Source organism: Nicotiana tabacum, chromosome 18, assembly GCF_000715075.1.
Source record: "Nicotiana tabacum cultivar K326 chromosome 18, ASM71507v2, whole genome shotgun sequence".
Taxonomy (NCBI): Eukaryota; Viridiplantae; Streptophyta; class Magnoliopsida; order Solanales; family Solanaceae; genus Nicotiana; species Nicotiana tabacum.
The window spans coordinates 50,539,201-50,560,234 of NC_134097.1; the positions used below are offsets into that span (position 1 = coordinate 50,539,201).

The window sequence follows — 21,034 nt, forward strand, 5'->3', positions numbered from 1 at the left end:
TAGCTTTTAATGTGTTCCATTGTTGTTCAAGCCTACTACTTGACTTTCATAGGTTTTATGTTAGTTTCCTCAACCATACTTTTTGACATTTTTGTTGCTTATATAGATCTTTGCTCTGTTCGTAGCCCGTGAGAAAAGTTATTACTATCTCCACTTCATGTATAAGTTCAAGGGATCATTTGATTAATGTCCGGTCTAATGAGTTAGAGTTCAGACTTATATTGCTTCCATATAATGAGAGTTGAACCCAAAAGTTTAAAGGATTTCAAGGGGAAAAACCTTGAGTATGATACCTCATAGCTTCATGAGTTCCTTGCTCGTTTATTTTTGTTCAATATCGTACAGTACTTGATAATTAATGTAATCAAGTACAATAGGTAAACCTTTAATATTTTGACTAGGTTTTCCCTAAATTAGATTTGTTGATCGAGAACTCCTTCCTCTTACCTTCTCCATGTCTTATTAATCTTGGAATTGAATGTTTTGTGCTCAGTTTAAAGTATAGAAAATCTCTTGATTTTTTGCTTGATATTTCGTAACATGGAGCATAATTATATTGTAGCCTTACAAGGGTGATATTACTGCAACTTAGTAACGAAATAAGTATTATTTTTATGCAAGGCTACAAGTGAACAATCAAATAATATCCCTCCAAAGCAATAAACCATGAGACACTAGCGAATTGGGAAACAATCATGCAGTAACAATTACGGAGACCATAAAGAGTTTACAAAATGTCTGATAAGAAACGACGGAGTCTTGTAACTTTTGTTGAAACAAAATGCATATATTACCATTGAAACAAACTCTAAGTTTTCAAGTTAGTACTAAAGTGAGGAAGGTGTTGCGAGAAAAGTTATAATCATCTCATAATCCAAGCAAATATGTATTATTCTTTTTTTTTTATCAGTGACTGTATTATTCTTCAGTCAACATTCCCAGAAAGAATATATAATTTTCATGATTTCCATTTACACTAAACATTGAACTCATATGGCAAAAGGTGAATTTTGCTGCTCTTATATTCATTTTAAATGCATTACCCCTCCAATTGTCACTTTTATTACAAAGAAGTTAAAAGATCAAACCATTTTGTACAAAGAAAAATGACAAACTGCACCAACCTGATAATCCGAGTCAAACCGAGAAAAAAAATTCGACTATGGTTTGGTATTAAAAAAAAAAACCCGACCATAATTGGTTTGGTTTGGTTTTAACTAAAGAAAGTCAAACCGAAACCAAACCAACCCGACATTACATATATAGTAATTTAAGATATATTTAATATATAAATATACTTATTCTGATGTAATTTATAGATATTTCTTAAACTTTTTCATAATTTTATCTTTTAAGGTATTATTATTTCAAGGTTGGACTTAGAACTTTTGAATGTTCCAATAAGTTTTATAGCCATTAATATAAGTAACTTAAATAATGCTAATAAAAGCCCAAACCAAAATCAAATCAATACTAACACTAACAAAAGACATTCAATTCAATGCTAGAACGACAATGTATTGAATATCTATTTTTTATTTTGCAATAATTTAGATAAAAATGCATAACATATTTTATTTTTTTTCTTTAGCGTTTAGTCATGTAATTAATTAATACTCCCTATTAGTCTACTTATTTTAGTATGATTTAGTACTTTTAGATTATGTTTATTTCTATTATGACTTTTTAGTTAGCGATATTTATATTACATAATTTTATTGTCTTTATTGTTGAATATTTTAGGATAATCCCATGACACATCTCATATTATATATTGGTTTCTTGAAAATACCTTATATAGTTGTATCTTACTAGGACTAAAGAATTTTTTTTAGCACAAGTTATATGTTTTGTGGTACGAAGATTTTACCAAAAAAAATCCGAACAAACTCGACACAATTGGTTTGGTTTGCTAATTTCAAAACCCGAACCAACCTGACCTATGTACACCCCTAGATCAAACCATTTAGCAAACCGTCTAATGCACTAAGATATAATTTACGCTACACTTGATTCTTCAGTGTGTACCTCCTAATATGATATAATAGTGACTTCGTTAATTCTTTATGTCAAAATATTAGTTGCCGTTTTAAATGGGTGTTCAATTGGTTCAACGAAGATGCCTTTATCATTCTGCTAAAGACTTTATGTCTTCCATCTCCACTGTTAAAACTAAATGATATATTTCGTTAATTTAAAAAGGTTTATTATGACTGCGCGCGCGAAGCACGGACAAATTATCTAGTACATAAATAAGTTGCAGCTACTAAAGCTAATTGTACGGCCCATGAATAGAGGAGCAAAGGATACGCAAAGGGGAAGGGTGAGAGAGGAAAAGGAGGAAAAAGTTAGAGAAATGGAAAAACGTTTTGCCTCAGTTGTATTTATACGTTGGATCACATGGATCTCCTTCTTAGTTTAATTCCACATAATAGCAAATTAAAGCTTGTTGATGTTTATGCAATTAAGAACCTTACGTAGGTAGTATACTTATATCTTAACAAAAGTTTTACATGTAAAGTTTTAGGCTTTAAGAAATACTTATATCTAAAAAAACAAAATTAGTAGCAATCGCTATTCTTGGCAGAGTGAGTTCTCACTAAAAATTGCAGCAATATTGGATAGTATTACTCCAATGAAGGAAATATAGACAAAAAGTGATAATGGTCCCCTGCCCATTTCAAATTCCAAAAGCAAAATTTGTTCTTATTTTCTTTTCAGCTTGCAATAATACTATAAAGCCTATATCATCAGCATAAAATTCTCCAATAAAAGAAAAAAAACTATTGAACTAGGAAAAAGGGAGGACAAAATATGTGTGTGCCTAAGGTATATGATACAACTTAGATGGTTTAAGATCCCTAGTGACATTGAAATAAGTAAGTGTCTGAATCCACTTCTTTTGGTTCTTCAGAAGATGAACTGCAATAGTGTCCGGCCACAGCTCGTGCGTACATCTAGTCGGCGGCTCGGGAAAATTGTACATAGACCATTTGGCATTGTATCGATGTTTTCCCCGGTGACCATCTCGGAGCCACTCTCCAAAAACCTTATCTTCTGGCCCTTCTAAATGATTTTTAGGAATATTAGAATCTCTTATCCATTCTGCTATATCCCAACTCACTAAATAACCCATGCCTGACATGTAGTGCACAAAAGGGTTCATGCTAGGACATGGAATAACATAACCGTAGTACAAATCTTCCCTAGGCAATGTCCTTAAGGATTCTACAAAATTCTCGAGCCTTATGTACGTGTCATCGTCGGCTTTCATCACGTAATGATAAGGTGGATAATATGGCTGGTCTGAAAAAATTTCTGGCAAGCTGGAAAAATAGGTATACGTCTTACCTTTGTTCATATTTTCTTGGCAGTTGAGGATGATGATATCGTCGTAACGCATTATTTCAAGTGCCACTAATACCTTTTGATCTTCTTTTGTTAGATTACAGAACACAAACTTGATGTCAACTTTTGCACCCATTATTGGAGGTTGTGTTCCATAGATTAGACGCAGGAAGTGTCGCTTTTGGTACTGATCAGGAAGTGTCAAAATTCCTATGAGAATTCGGATTTCGTTATTGGTGGACAAGGAGGAGGAATTTACACTAAGAAAGTTTGTAGCAGAAGAAGAATTACTACTAATTGTTGCTTGTGATAAAGCACATCTACCAACCTTCAAAAAGCTATCAAATCCGATTTCATTGATTGAAGCTAGAACACAAAGGAAAATAATACAGGAAAATGAGGGAATGATGAAACGTCGACCATATGGCCTGTATTTCTTCATCGTAACATGTAAACAAAAGCTTCGTGAACAAAAAAACTTAAAGAGGCAAAGCTTTGGGAGAATGAGTTTGGAGTTTAAAGGGCGGCATTTCAAATTTTCAATATTAAAATTGGTCATAATAAAGTGCACTAATTTCCTTGAGTTTAAAGATTTTGGTTGGCTATATCGTGCTACTGAGTCTATCGCTTTGACTTTCGTCAATTGGACTCAAAGAGTACGTGGGTATTATTACTCCCTTTGTTCCCATTTTGGTGAGGGTATTCGGATTTCCATAGACAAACGAATAATTATATATTGATCATGATACTTTTATATATCTTTTAAATATATTAGATTATTAATTATTGTATCTTATTATACCTTTTTATGAAGTTTTGAAATATATAAATTTTATTTCGAAAAATTAAAAAGTTCTATGTCGAGATGTATAGTCAAAAATTAAATTATTTGAATCTTGAAAAGCGAAAATTACAATGTAAATTGGGGAAAAGGGTATATATACATTACTTTGTTTTATTTTATTTATTATACATTTTTATAGAAACAGGAACAAGAGGAGCTTAGTGTCACGTCCTTAGTCGTTAACTAAGTACACGTGCGACACTTGACAGCTCATTCACGATCTTGTACAACCTGCTCACGTTCTTGCTATGCCAAATCAGCCTTACTACACTCAAGATCACTAAGAGAGAGGTAGAAAGAGCACAAGAGAATTGTTAAAGGAAGGTTTGTATTACAGAGAACTTGAATTGTTTGCTTGGTGAATTACAAATGAATGGTCCCCTTTATATATTAGTCTCCTAGAGGCTAGTCTGTAAATATTACTTGTTATACAAGTCCCTTATTATTTATAAGTAAGTTCCTTCTCTAGAATTTTCTACATAGCTAGAATCTTCTAAAGACATTCCCAGCAAATCTATAGGGATCTAAGGTCTTCCTATGGAAATATCCATACTTCTATAGAATCTTCTCACAAATGCTAGCCTTCCTCCTATGTAAGCTTCCACATGGTATTAATATATGCCAAATGACACCTATGTGGCATGATGACATGGTGGGTCATCACACTCTCCCCCACCTAATATTGCGATGACCGTAAAGCAATGCTACTGCATAAACTCTCGGATCTTATCTTTGAATTGCCATAAGTCTTCATATGGTTCCCACGTGTCCTCCTCCGGTGATTGCCCATTCCAATGGACGAGGAACATAACAGTGGCTTTTTGCCCTTATTTTAGCATAGCCTGGTAATCAATGATAGCCTCAATTTCCTGATCATGCAAGGCGGTGGTAGTAATCAGCGCTCAACTTGATTGGCCCCTACTCGGATCATCCTTGTCTTCATTATATGGCTTAAGCATGTTGACATGGAAGACGTGATAAATCTTAAGATACGATGGCATGTCAAGCTTGTATGAGATCTTTGCTACCTTGGCGTTGATATTAAATAGCCCCTCATACTTGCAAATCAGATTCAGATGCATGCCCCGTAATGCCTTGAACTATCTTGGGTTAAACATCATCATGACCATGCCCCAACTCTATAGTCCGTGGGACGCTGCTTATGGTCTGCAAACTTTTTCATCTTCTTAGCTGCCTTATCCAAGTAGGACTTAGAAGTGTCAAGCTGCTCCTCCCATCCTTTGGCCATATGATAAGCCCCCAAACACTTTCCCTCAAATGCGACTGGTAATGAATGTAGAGTTTGTAGTTGTTGGCCTGTGGCTAGCTTAAATGGTGTTCGCCCCGTGGACTCACTCTATTGCAAGTTATAAGAGAAATGGGCGATGTCTAGGAGCCTAGCCCAATCTTTCTAATGTGTGTGTATGCGGCAAAATCAAAAGACTTGATTCTCGCTGTCAAGTCATTTCTGAAGCATGCCTCGAGACCCCGAGGACGGGAGGCCACGACTGAGTTCCCAACCTCGGGGCTCGTCGAAGCCCGACTTAGAGAAAATGGAGACCGAAGTCAGGACAGAGGGGGAAGCTCCCAAGGCACACAGCTAAGTCAGACAGGGCCGGCCTAGCCAGAGCCTATGCTGAGGCATCACGTCAAGCCATCCCATCTCCATACTTTGTAATTAATCTCCACATATTTGTAGCCGAGTCCCCCCTCCTATATAAAGGGAACTCACCCTACCTTGTAAAGGTCTGATGTTGCTCCATTTCTCCACAAGTGCGATAATATCCCCCTCTCTCCCTTTTCTTTCTAAATTGCTCGTTCTTACTGGTTTGAGGCCACTTTAATATCTATCATTCTCTTACTTGTTCTTCACTATATTGATCAATATCGGTTGTGAAGAACCTTGATTAATCGTATACTTAATTGTTATCCCATTCCCGGCTGCCCCCGATAGCTCGAGCTCGACTCGAATCTCGACCCCGAGGTCCCCATCGACTGGTTCTGTATCCGGGCAACAGGCCCCTTCGGTTTGATTACTACCTCATTTTAGCCTGCATTTCATCGTTAAACTTCACGTTCTTAGCATCAACTGCTCTAACAACTAGCTCAAGAATAGATCACGTATTTTTAGAATTCCATTTACAAATTTAATTGTTGTTACCATTTTCAAGATTAACAGTTAGGCGCCCACCGTGGGGCTAAAAATAATAGTGATTATTTTCTTGCTGGTTTTATTGCACAAACACACATTATCTTTCACAATATTTCTTGTCCAAGATCCTTTGATTTCAAGTTAAAATGTTCGTCTCGGTAAGCAAATTCAAGAATGACTATCCTAAAAATCACAACGGAAACGGTGTGGCTGTTCCAGTGGCTAGCGCGATGCTGCATAACCCCGATAATGCATCCAGATCGATTCAAGCGGACGCGGGCTCGCAAGGCGCACAACAGGTCGATGAAGCCTCACGCACCAATGGTAGCATACATCATATCAACCAATAGGAAGCTCAAAAAAACCCGATCCAGAAAGAACATGAAGTGAGTCTTCGCGGTATTTTTAAAATATTATAGGCACAATAATTGGCTATCGCTCAGCTGCAAAGTCACCCGAAGACTCCCAGCACAGTAGCGCCGAAACATCTCCCTATACCGAATGAATATTCAAGAGATCAAACAACAACGGATCGGTAACTGACCCCACCGTAGCAAGGATGCTTGGGGATCTCTTTGGAAGGATCGAGTCAGGTTCATGGAAGTTCGTACGACAATCGCCCCCCAAGGAAGCGGTCCCAAAAACAGCTTCAAGGAAATTCGGAATGCCGAAACTCCCTAGGTACGACAGGACCTCGGATCCCTATAAGCACACCACCGCTTACACGTGCTCATTCAAAGGCAGCAACCTCTAAGATGATGGTTCGAGCCCGTCTCGTTGAGGAAGTTCGAGGAAACTCTCTTGAAAGAAACCATGATGCAGCGCCACCGCCTGGCACCTGACCTCACAAGCTTGCTTACCATACCAGTGTGTTTCTCCGCAGAAGCACGCACCGATGCTATTAAAGCAGTAGCGAGAGGTCCCGATACACCTGAGACCGAACGAAGAAAAAATGAAGCACCACGGGAAGCCGCACCTCATTCCCTGATAGAACGAATGAGATCGCTCCCAGTTTTGGATGATTGGGAAACACAGGCCTTCACCCGAAACATAAACAAAGCATGCTCGACAAATCCAGGAAATTTCAAACGAAGCTTGATCAGATACCTAGCCGAGATCTGGTCGGATGCCCATACCGGGCACCAACCACAAATTGGGGTCATGGACAACCGTCCGGGAACCTCCTCGAGTTCGGTATATCCAAGTAGACTCCCGACAAAGAAGCTAATTCCAAATAGATGGAGATACCATCCATGCACCGCGAATAGAAGAAACGACACGAGATGAAACCTACCTCGCAACGATAGATAAATAGGTCGATGGCAACATCCCCGAGAAATCTCGAGTGGAACCAGTTTCGACAAGGCACAGCCGACAAGGGAACCCCGCCAGCTGAGTACAATTTTAGCATTGCTTTACTGAACATCGTGATCACCTTAAGCAAAAACAAGAACTCCAGGCGATTCAGACCTATTCGACCAAGACCCTTTCAAAAGAACCATTACCCGGTGCAGTAACCGTAGGGCATGCGCGGCCACGGAGTCAAAAATGGCTACTGTCTAAAAAGAACGACAACTATGCTATTCAATAAAAATACCACCAAGTACCATAGAGCGGTTAGGCTCGAATCTAGCTCCAAGGGAGGAAAGAGACCGAGAAGAATGAAGCTGACAAGCCACAACGTATTGCCACGACAGTAAAGGGGCGGCGACACCCTTCAAGGATCCATAAAATTTAGAGTGAAAGTGCTCGTCGCTGGGGAAAGACGGGTCCAGGAAATATTCCAGAGGGCACCCTTACATACAGAGAAAAGGACACTAAGACCACGCCTCTATCTCACACTTACACATTGGTAACCTTCCCCCTCGTTTAATCTATTTTCAATAAAATGTATGTTCATGAGTTTAGGAGATTCGATCAAGTACACCAACAATGTTGGACCAAAATCAATTGAGCGGTCCGGACCAACGGACCGAATCGCTTTGGCATCTCGAATCGCCAATAGATTCGCTGATAGATTCCAGACGACGGTAGCCACAAAAATCATTCTATTGATACAGCCCGTCTGAGCTTGGGCTGAGACTACCAGCTCCGCACCATTAGAGAAGGCGCAGGCGTCTTATTCAGAGGGCCACCAACACACTACCCGAAGACAACATCTACCCCATTTCGCGAAAAAGATGAAATCTCATGCAAATGGCGGGTTTAAAATAAGGCGGCAAGGGGCAACACGCCACGAGTGAAAATTCCTCACCATATAACGCACCGCCGACGTCAATGCCTCTGCCCTCAAAAGGATTGCAGGGTACGGCAAACCACATCTTCAGCCAAGCCTGGTTGAACACAGTAGAAGGCTGTATTAGGGCTCACGCCTCGGAATGGCAGAAATATACCAAACCTCGAAATGTCACCTACACATCCCGCGGTGAGAAAGAACTACTTCGCTCCTTTATTTATTTTTCACTAACCTGTATGTAAGCAATCAGCTGGGGCATTCGGAAGTTCTAACTCCACCCGGAGATCCAAGGACTTAGTAGGTCCCGCCGTGCTCTCTTCCCTCGATCATACTTCAGACCCAATGAGGGTCCCGCCAGCAGGATCCGACAAGATCACAAGCCCTCTTCTATAATCGGACGATGAGCGATGATCTTCTCTTAAGGGAATCATTCCCTCGGAAGGACAGAAAATAGTAGACTGAGTTTCAAAAGGGAACCTTGTAACAAATTAGATGGTCCGAAGAGCCGCACCTACGCGGGCCGAGCACACAATAACAAGACAACATGTATTTACAACATAAATTAACGCCAAGCGATGAAGAATATCTTTTTGGCATTTCATTCTTCGGAAAAGGGGATTTCAGCATAATCGCGACAAGGGCCTCTCTACCGAATGCGTCCCGAGATACTCGAAGACTTAGCATCAGCAATTCAACACCCGCACAATCCCAAGGCCGGAACTCCGGGATAATGAAGCCCCCAAAAGGCAACTCCGAGCTCACGAGAAGCGGTCTACAAGCTTAAACAAACTCGATGACTGCCATTAATCGCCATATGTTGGAAAACCCAAAACTGTAAGACCCCTAGCGGGCAGCCTTGATGTAACCAGATCTATTCTACGTTACACAAACTGTAAGACCTCAACAGGCATGACAAACTGTAAGACCTCAACTGGCATGACAAACTGTAAGACCTCAACAGGCATGAAAATCCTGAAATTTAGGCTATACATCACATTTGTAGAAATCCCTAAAGGGAATACATACTCTCGATGTAGACGCCTAAACTATCACTCGGGATCAAAAATGGCTACGGCAAAACGCACATGACTACAATCAAAACGGCTGATACAACCAAAATAATGTGACTCGGGGATGCCCCACTTCCACTAAAATCGCAGGCCACTACTTTGAATATACTTCGAAAAGAATCGATTAAAACAGGCTTCACTCAACAGGCAATAAACGAGCTCTGACCATGTCGGCTACAAATCGCAAGAGTGTCGATCTACTCGACCTACGAGCTATGAACCTTCTGAGGTGCTCAAAACATCACTGACAACGACTTGAAATCGAGGTTCTTCTAGAACCGACAACGGGTCAGGCCAAAATATCTCAAAAGACCTTAACGAGCGGAAAACAAAGCCTACAAAAAAGCCCACAAGCAAAAATAGCGCAAGAGCCATTGTCGCCAGCTAAGCAAGCCTTCAGGCCACATATTAAAAGTTCTCTATGACCAAACAGCGTAAGAGCCATTGTCGCCAGCTAAAAAATTGACAACTTGAGGATTAAAATAAGCTCGAATCATTACCCGATTCGGAGACCGGATCCAAATAGTTAACTTTGCAAGCCTCCGGGCAACATATTGAAAGATCTCAATGACCGAAACAGCGTAAGAGTCGCTATCGCCAGTCTAAAAACCAAAGGTACTTGAGGGTCAATTAAAGCTCAAGTCATAACACGACTCGGAGACTTGGCTCGAAATAGCTAAACCACAGTATGCCTAAGGACACGGCATAAATGCCACCATCACCAGCCGAGCGAGTCTCGGGCCACGTGCCTGTAAGGTCACTTTGACCCAAAGCACAAAAGACTGTCATCATCTTCCCATGCAGGCAGGAAAATGCTTGAGGGTCAACTGAAGCTCGAGTCACAATGCGACTCGGAGACTGGATCCAAAATAGTTGAAACGGCAAATGCCCAAGGGCAACTTATAAGAACAATTGCTACCTGCTCGCACGAGCACAAAAGATTCAAGGGCAAGAAGGATCGAGTCAAAGCCCGACTCGGAGACTAAGCCTAAACAGCCGGGCCGAGCACAGAGGCCCCACCACCTGCTCACATCAAGGATCACACTTAAGAGCCCCCGGGCCTGTCCGATCAGTTGCAGACCTACAAGGATCCCGTCAAACACCAAAACCAGCCTGCCCGGTCGAAATAAATAACAGAAAAGAGGTATAGAAGAAATAAAGATTAAAGTTTCTTCCTATATATTACATGCGCGAAAAAGGAGCATTCTTTATCTATAGGCATGCTCTACATATATCAAAAACAAAGTGACAAAATGGCAAAATCTACAATCCACACTAAAGGGCTACAGCTTGTCAAATTCGCCCTCCGCGACGTCAGCAAAAAGTGACCGAGCGTCTCACTCATCTGCCTTTGCTCTAGGAAATTCCTTTGAGAGAAAGAAGCCCCCTGCACCGACCTCCTCGAGTACCTCTCTTCGGGGTTTGGAACAAACATATTCCTAGATCCTCTTCTCCTGATCGAGGGCTCGCTTCAGCTTAGCTTGGGCATCAGCAGCATCCTTCATACGAATCGCCATCTCCTGATCAGCCTTGGTTTAGCTTAGTGTCGCTTCAGCCCGGGCGTCAATTATCTCAGCTCTGACATTTGACAGATCAGATTTAAGTTTCCCAATCATATACACTTGAACTTTGCTGTTGTCACGAGTCAAGCGGAGTTGGACCTCGAAGGTAGGGACCTTGGCCGAGGCATTTATCTCCACCTAAGCTCGAACTTGCACTTGAGCCCTTAGCTCCTCACAAGCAACTCTGACATGGTTGACTTCGCCTTTGAGGTACTCCTAGGCCTCCGCCATTTTCTGCAGCTGATATAACAAAAGGGGTTAGCCCTAAGGTTAGAAAGGAGCAAAGCGCATACTACAAGAAGTTACCTGCTCCATCAAATAGCTCTCATAGTTTGAGCTCTGATACGCCTCATATCGCCAATGCACCAACTCAACCTCCTTCTCCTCGCTAAAGAGTCTAAGGGACTCTCCCTTGTTCAGGATTTTCTGGAGCCTGGTCCCTTGATGGAGTAGCTCAGACATAAGCCTATCACAGACCTGCACAAAGAAAACTCAATAAAGGGAGGAGGGCGCGACATACAGGAAAAAACACGCCTAAACTCACCTCGAAGAGAAGCTAACGGACTTCCTCTAAGTCGAAACACACTCCTATTGATCCACCTCTCCGGACCCAGGAGAACTATTCACTTAGAGGAACCACCGCCCGGGAATCTGATACTTCGAGAACATCAGGCTCAGACGATGCCCTCTCCTCAAAGATACGAGCCCACCTAGTGCCACTAAAAGCTCCATCATACCACAGATGCCGATCCCCCTTATCGCCATCGTCCCTCGGCTGGGAGGCCGACGACTCATTCCCCTCTTCGAAAGAGCACTGCCTCATCCCAAGAAACCGCCCGATGTCTACAAACGGCGAATCCAGTACAAACGAAAGGGAAAAATGTTAACTCGAATGTACGAAGGCCAAGGCAAAGTCAACATATGCACATACCTTGGTATTTTACCCCCCATCTGGTATGAAATACAACTTTCCACCTGCACTCGTCGCAGGTCGAATGGGTCACCAGCCTCTGGACCTAGCCGGGCAGGTCAAGGACTTCGCCCAACGTCCACGAAGTTGCTGCAACAAGGGAGACAACATTATTACTCAACTCATTTTTATTATAGGCAAAATCTGAAAAAGTGCCAGATGCCCCACTCACATGTGTGATTCCACCCTTCGGGAAATGGCAAAAGCCCCGCAAGGATAATGTCAGCCGTCCAGACCCAGATAAACCAATTGGACCACTCTCGATCCTCGTCTTCTTCATCGTCAACAACAAAGTGCATGGACAAATGGCACCTCAGAGTTAGCAGGCCTCGATGATGGAAGGGACGATATAGCCTAACGAGGTGATCAAGCATGAATTTTAGCCTAGCTTTCGCAACAATGAACCTCATCATCAGCACCACTCGCCAAAATGACGGATGTATCTACGCCAGAGTAACCTGATACATTAAGCAAAAATCTAGCACAACCATATTAGGGGGGACAAATGCGAAAGGGTATAGGTATACGCTCAAGAATCCATCAGTGGAGTCTGTAATACTCTCATATGGGGAAAGCACCTGCAGTATTATCCCCTTGCTCCACCCGCAGTATCTCCTCACCATCTCCAGGTATTCCTCTCTTTATCAAAGAAAAGATCTCCAAAGCGAATTCCCTTAATTCCTGGGCGCCAGGAGCAGCACTCCCTACTTCCTGACGGGCCGGCCCCGAAGTGCCCACCATGACTATGGTAAAACTAACAGATCAGAGCAAGGACGTGCGCCAATGTTTTTTGTGCCTGAAGAAATGTAGAACCCTATGCCAAAGCGAAAGGGCAACTATCTAAAATAGTGAGGTCTTGCAAAGAAGCCGAAGTCGACCCACATATATACGAGAGGCAGTGACGACTTGCCTACCTGAGGCAAGCCCCGGGAAACTAACAGCCTCGATACTGATCGACGGGTCGATACTCGATCCAGATAGCATCTTTCAACGAGAAGTCAAGACTCAAGGAGCCGTCCATATTATCTCCAAGCTCGAGATAGCATTCTATCTCGAGGACTCTCGACCCGAAGAAGTCAGACTTCGGGAAGATTTCGACGCCATCACTCGACGTGAGGCAGGTACATGGTCTCGTGGTTCCCCTCTTCTAAAAGAGAGGAATAAGGACGGGAAGCTCCGATCACAAAACCTCCATGAAGGTCCAAGGCAACGCCTAAATACATGCAACTTTTCAGAAGAAGTCTATCCTATACGTTTAAAGGGGGTATTTGCATCAAGATCAAAAGGGACCCCCTGGTACCCAAAGCCGACCTTCTTTCAGCATAACATCATCGAAGGCCCTGAAATTCGGCGCATTAATCCCATACAATTCAAAGGGCCTTGGTAGCCCAGGCTTGTCAGATCAAATCCAGGATTGGTCCTAGGTATAACGATGGGATTGGAAAGAGAGCCATATCTGCAAGTAGAGGAGTGGAAAGAAGCCCACACCCAAGTTAGATATCAGCTGTCAACAAATAAAAGAAGGCACTCAAAGGGCCTCGAAGGGCATGAGAGCATACAGAAACAAAGCAAAGATCGAAAGTAGAAGTCAATGGAGTATATTCATATTCATAAAAGATCCATGTACAACATCCCTCGAGGGGACATTACATACAATTACAAAAGCCTACGGAGGATCTCTACACCTAAAGGAAGTGACAAAGGGATGTACACGCAAAGTGAAAGCCCAAAGACCAATCCACCTTCAAAGGTCCGCAACAAGTGCCTCCGGACGTGCATCCTCGAAAGTTTCATCCCAACCTTCCACACTGATATCCCCAAAGGACATGGTGAGCGGCAGGGAGGGATGAAAAAATGCCATAGCTCTCTGAAGCTCAAGGACCCTCATTGACCAAGGGAACCTCGGTGAGACAATAGACCGAACAATCCTCGGTCCCACTTGCATGACTGCTTAGAATCCACTCCTTGGAATGTCTAGCCGTGCAAGCCCCCAACAAAAAGTAGAGCACCATGTCGAGCCAAGGTATGAAGGTAAGAAGCAGTGTATAATCCGAGCCCCCTTTTGAGCAATGGTGAATAATCTGAATGACTGTCTACATGAGGGGGAAACCGACTCCCCGTCCATCATTACCTCGAGCTAGCAGCAGCAGCAAGGGCCAGTATATCGACGGTCACATCAATAGAGGTACAACAAAGTTATGCCCGATGAAGGGAAGCCCTAGCAGAAGGCCACAACACGGTCTAAGGAAACTCCTCCAAATGGCCTTAAGGTCATCAGCCCCTAGCATGATGTTCGAGGGTGAAAGAAGATGATAAGAAGAAATAGGCAAGCAAGCCAACAAAGGTACTGGGATAGGAAAAGCAAAACCAAGGCACGTCCATTTACAGAGGGTTACGACACAGTCATCAAGGCTTTGAAAGATTGGCCGACGGGCGAAGTCAATGCATCCATGGAAAATCGAACCAACATCGGTACCTTTACCTTGGGAAGCGAGAATCAGGAGTGCAATGAATGAGGTCGAAAAGCACGAGCCCGTGGATGTCCGGTTACCACCAAGCTCGCGCCAGGAGTCGCATCATCGATATTTCATCACCGAAAGAAGCTCGATGAGTCAAGATTCGGAATCATTTCCCATCACTTTGTTATAAGAAACACAGAGACTATCTGTATGCGGCAAAATCAGAAGACTTGATTTCTCACTGTCAAGTCATTTAGGAATCATGCCTCGGGACCCCGAGGATGGGAGGCCACGACCAATTTACCGACCTTGGGGCTCGTCGGAGCCCTATTTAGAGAAAATGGAGATCGAAGCCAGGACAGAGGGGGAAGCTCCCAAGGCAAACGGCTAAGTCTGACAGGGCTGGCCTATCTAGAGCCTATGCCAAGGCATCACGTCATGCCATCCCATCTCCATACTTTGTAATTAATCTCCACATACTTGTAGCCAAGTCCCCCGTCCTATATAAAGGGGACTCACCCTACCTTGTAAAGGGCTGATGTTGCTCAATTTCTCCACAAGTGGAATAATATCCCTTTCTCTCTCTCTTTTCTTTCTAACTTGCTCGTTCTCACTGGTCCAAGGCCACTTTAATATCTATCATTCTCTTATTCGTACTTCACTATATTGCTCAATATCGGTCGTGAAGAGCCTTACTTAATCGTATCCTTGATTGTTATCCCATTCCCGGCTGCCCCATATAGCTCAAGCTCGACTCGAATCTTAACCCCGAGGTCCCCATTAACCGGTTCTACATCTGGGCAACATGCTCTTTTAGTTTGATTACTGCCTCATTTTAGCCTGCACTTCATCGTTAAACTTCATGTTCTTAGCATCATCTGCTCTAACAACTAGCTCGAGAATATATCACATATTTTTACAATCTCATTTACAAATTTAATTGTTGTTACCATTTTCACGGTAAACAGTGTGATTATCAAGTAGCATTCTAGTAAGGCATTGACCTGTTCTATTTGTCCATCCGTCTATGGGTGGAAACTAGTGGAAAAGTGTAGTTCCGTGCCAAGTATATCGAATAACTCTCTCCAAAATTTCCTAGTAAAACGGGGTTCTCGATCACTAATGATATGCCTTGGTAAGCCCCAATACTTCACCAGGTTCTTAAAGAATAGCTTTGCAGGTTCCTTGGTTATGTAACCTGGTGAGGAGGGCATGAAGATGGCATATTTAAAAAATCTATCTACAACCACCATAATAGTACCATAACCATCAAACTTCGGTAGGCAAGTGATAAAGTCCATAGTCACGCTCTCCCATAGATGTTTTGCAACTAGTAGTGGCTCAAAAATTCCTCCGGGTTGTTGTTGCTCAACCTTTTCCCGTTGACAGACAAGACAAGTCTGCACATAACACTTTATGTCATCTCGCATGCGTAGCCAATAGTAGACTGACTCAACCAAGGCCTTAGTGCAACGTTGGCCTGGATGACCAGCCCACATTGTGTCATGACTCTCCCTTATGATCTGCTGTTTAATGTCTCCAAACTTAGGCACGTAAACTCACCGACCCGTAGTAAGAAATATGTTGTCTTCTACCAAAAATGACTCGTCTTGCCCTGGTTGTCTAACTCGATAAGTTGTTTGCTAGTGGATCATGCTGCATATCTTCTTTTTTAGCCTCACGAATGTCCCATCTTGTTTAAGTGATTACAACAAGATCAGGTTTCCGGCTCAAGGCATTGGCTACAACGTTACCTTTGCCCAGCTTATACTCCAGCACATAAGCAAACTCGGCCAAGAAATCCAGCCACCTATCCTGTTTTGGTGTGAGCTTCTTTTGCGTCTAAAAGTATCTAGTAGACACATTGTCGGTCTTGACCATGAACCTCGACCTGAGAAAATAATATCGCCATGTATGAAGGCAATGCACAATGGCATTCATCTCTTTCTCTTTCACCGTGTAACGCCACTCCGTCTCATTTAACTTGTGACTCTCAAATGCTATGGGTTGCTTATCCTTCATCAAGACACCCCAATGGAAAAATCTGAGGCATTTGTATGCATGTCAAATGTCTTGGCAAAGTCAGGTAATGCCAAGACTGGCTCCTCTGTTACAGCTGCCTTAAGGCCTTCAAACGCCTTTTGATAATGCTCCGTCCAAATCCATGGCTTGTTCTTCTTTAGCAACCCAGTCAATGGTGCAGTCTTTGCTGAGCAGCCACTGATGAACCGACGATAGTAGTTACTAAGGCTAAGGAAATATCTTAACTCAGTTACCTTTATAGGTTCCTCCCACTCCTGGATAGCACGTACCTTAGCCTCGTCCATGCGTAGCTCACCATTCCTAATAACATGACCTAAGAAGTGCACCTTTGATTGTGCAAACTCGCTTTTCTCCCTCTTGATGTGTAGCTCATTCTCCCGCAAGACTTGGAAAACCTTTCTTAAGTGGTCCATATGCTCCTCCAATGTGTTGTTGTAGATGACTATGTCATCTAGGTAGACTACAACGAACTGGTCAAGGTATGGTTGAAAAATCTTGTTCATAAGGTGTACAAAATATGGTCGTTGCATTAGATAAGCTAAAAGGCATTACCAACCTTTCAAAGGCTACATATCTCATCACACATGTTTTCTTCGGCTCATCCCCTTCTGCAATTCAAACCTGGTAGTAGCCCTTGCGAAGATCCACCTTAGTAAAGTACTTGTCTTGACCAAGTCTATCGAACAAGTCAGCAATGAGTGGGATCGGGTACTTATTCTTCACTATGACCTTATTAAGTACTTGGTAGTCTATGTACCTGCAACGATCCATCCTTCTTATTTCTGGAACAATACTGGAGTGCCAAAAGGTGCCTTTGATGGGTGAATGTGACCAGCATCTAGCAACTCTTTTAATTATTTCCTGAGCTCCTCTAGCTCGGGTAGTTCCATACGATATGGGGCGAATGAGGGTTTCTTAGCCCCTCGCTCCAACTAAATCTTGTGATCCACCTATCGCTTAGGTGGAAAGTGCTTAGGCAGCTCCTTAGGCATGACATCTTTGTTTTCCTCAAGCATCTCCTCTATGCATAGTGGCATTGTCTCTTGAAAACTTCTGTCTTCCTCTTGACTTGCAATAGTTTCCAAAAACATCGGCTCCCTCTTCTTGATCCCCTTGACAACCTGCATAGCTGAGAGTTGTTCTTGGATCTATCCATGTGGTATAGTCATTGTAGATAGCATGCAAACTCCTTCTCGCTCCATAACCAAGAGATGTTGGAGGTAGGGGTTGATCAAAGTATGACAATGTCTAAAGAACTCTTGCGCTAGTATGATGTCAAAGATATCCATAGCGGTTACAATAAAGTTTTTCATACCTCTCCAAGTTCCCAATTTGACACCAAGTCCATTAGCTACCCCATGAGCATTTTGTACCTCGGCATTCATGGTCTTGACGCGAGAGTTGGTTGGAGCAAGCTTCAATTCTAATCTATTTAAGGAAGCTTCAGTCATGAAATTATGAGTTGCTCCAGTATCCACCATTACACGGGCGGGCTTGTTATTGATGGTAAGACCTACGTACTAATTGCCATTCTCGGTAGGGTGGATAGCTTGCTTCGTGATAGCACCACATAATCCGATCATACCCAACTGTGCGGTTCCCAAACTCTCTCCTTGCTGTTGCTCCTTGCATTCACGGACCATGGTGTTGTGGCTCTTTAGCTTAGGACAATTCCTAAAGCCGTGCATCCCTCCACATATATAGCATCCCTTCTTCTCACCTGTGGCTTATTCTTGGCGTAGCCCTGATGGTCACTCAACTTTTTGGAATATTGAGTCTTGTAGTATTGTTGTTGTATATCCTTTCCTTTGCCACGGTCTCCCCCACCTTTGACATTGTTAAACTTTAATTCTTTGCCTTTGCTATGGTCGTGTTTGTCATGCCCAAAATCCATCAATGATTTGCCTGCCACTATGGCTTGGTCTATATCTGCGACTTGCCAGCATGCAAATCTTGTTTAGCCAATTTTGCAACCCGTCCATGAAGTGGAACAACAAGTCATCATTGGTCAGGTTAGGGATTTGAAGCATCAGGGTAGTGAACTCCTTGACAAAGACACGTATGCTCCCTGTTTTCTTGAACTTCCTAAGCTTGTGCCTTGCCTTGTACAAGACATTGTTTGGAAAGAACTGTCACTTGAACTCGGCTTTGAACTGGTCCCACGTGTTAATAGTACATAGACCTTTACCATGTCGTCTATCTTTCTTCTCCACCGTAGAATGGAAGTATCTGAAGAGGTACAACACCGTAGTGTTGATCTTGGACTCATCGTCCCTCACTTTGCCGTGCCTGAAGTAGTTCTCTAAGTGCTAAAGGAAGTTTTCCTCTTCTTGTGCATCACAAACACCTTTGAACATTATGGGTTTAGAGCCTCGATCTTGGCCTCCCTCGTCACCACAACATTGTTGGCTGCCTCAGTCATGCCAGCATTGACATGCTCCTTGAGTGACTCTATCTTTTCCTTTATAGCATCGATAATACTCAAAGACTCCATGAGTCTGCACTCTAAGGGTTGATGGTTTGCCTTAGTTCCATCTCGGTCTATACGTCGCTCCAAGTCATTTTGGATACTCTCAATCTCTTCAAGAGTGTGCCCCCCAAGAACGCTAAGGGTGGCTTCCATCTTCCCCAAGCGTTGGCCAAAGATCTCCATGAAATCCATCCCTGCATTCATCTTCATCACCCACTCTTTATCGAGCAAGACGTCCTCGAGTAGGACCTCCGCTTCATCCTTGCTTGCCTCAATGGCAGATGGTTCTGAGGATGTAAGCCCTTCGTTTGACACAACCTTGGGGGGGGGGGGGGAACCTCCTGGCTCTTATTGGTGGCATTCCACTTTTTGCTATGACCGCTCTTGCCAGCATTATCCTGGATGATGTTGGCTTGGGTGTTGGCAGCGTTAATTTCTCCGTTATTCGCCATTCCCTTAGTTGCAACCTTGGCTCTAATAACATATTGTCATGTCCTTAGTCGTTAACTAAGTACACGTGTGACACTTGACAACTCACCCACGATCTTGCAAAACTTGCTCACGTTCTTGCTATGCCAAGTCAATGTTACTACACTCTAGACCACTAAGAGAATGGTAGAAATAACACAAGAGAATTGTTAAAGAAAGCTTTGTATTAGAGAAAACTTGAATTGTTTGCTTCGTGAATTACAAATGAATGGCACCCTTTATATACTAGCCTCCTAGGGGCACGTGTGTAAATATTAATTGTTACACAAGTCTCTTATTATTAACAAATAAGTCCTTTCTCTAGAATTTTCTACATTGCTAAAATTTTCTAAGGACTTTTCTAACAAATCTATAGGGATATAGAGTCTTCCTAAGGAAATGTCCATACTTCCCTAGAATCTTCTCACAAGTGCTAGCATTCCTCCTATGTAAGCCTCCACATGGCATTAATATATGACAAATGATGCCTATGTGGCATGATGACATGGTGGGTCATCACATTAGGGTCATCCTACTTAGAAGGGTAATTTGGCCATTTGTAACTGCCTGATCAGTCGTTTCAAGAGTAATAACCCCGATCCCTTATTTACTACTTTCCCTGTATCTTTTTCTTCTTATGTGACTTATTGGGAGATTTTTTGTGGTTTCGAAATGATTTGGGACACTTAGTCCCTAAAACGGAAGCTTAAGTTTTAGGATTTTGGTCATAGTTAAAACTGTGTGAAGACAACTTTAGATTGTAGTTTTGTCAATTCCGTTGGGTGATTTTGGAATTAGAAGTATGTCTGAATTGTGAATTGGAGGTCTGTAGCTGAATTAGGCTTGAAACAACACAAGTTGAATTTTTGGGAAGTTTGACCAGGAGTGGACTCTTTGATATTGGGGGTGAGATTTTGATACCAAAAGTTGGAGTAGGTTCGTAATGTCAAATGTGACTTATTTGCAAAATGTGGGTCAATCGGATGTGTTTTGATTGTTTTCGACATCAGTTGTAGAAGTTGGAGGTTTCGAAGTTCATTAAGCTTGAATTGGAGTGTGATTCATGTTTTTGTTATTTGATGTGATTTGAGGGCTCGACTAAGTTCAGATGATGTTGTAGGACTTATTGGTATGTTTAGTTGAGGTCCTGCGGGCCTCGAGTTGATTTTGGGTGGTTAACGATCATTTGGCGTTGTTTTGGGATGGCTGAAGCTTTGCTGCACCTAGTGTAATCGCACCTGCGCACTTTGGGCAGCACGTGCAGCACCACAGAAGTGGCCATTGAGTCACAGAATAAATTATGGGCCTGCCAAGCTGGTACCGCAGGTGCTGCTAGAGTTTCGCAGAAGTGGACTCGCAGGAGCAGAAGAGGAGCGTAAAAGCAGCTTTTTTTCGCAGAAGCGAACTTTGAG

General features: G+C 42.6%; 1 protein-coding gene across 1 annotated transcript; it reads right to left on the minus strand.

Moving 5' to 3' along the window:
• Positions 1 to 2,734: 2,734 nt before the first annotated feature.
• LOC107828523 (hydroxyproline O-galactosyltransferase GALT3-like) lies at positions 2,735 to 3,792 on the minus strand. The gene has a single exon (XM_016655853.2). The coding sequence runs from the start codon at positions 3,788 to 3,790 to the stop codon at positions 2,825 to 2,827; it is 966 nt and encodes a 321-aa protein (XP_016511339.1). The 5' UTR covers positions 3,791 to 3,792; the 3' UTR covers positions 2,735 to 2,824.
• Between the last annotated feature and the right edge of the window lie 17,242 nt (positions 3,793 to 21,034).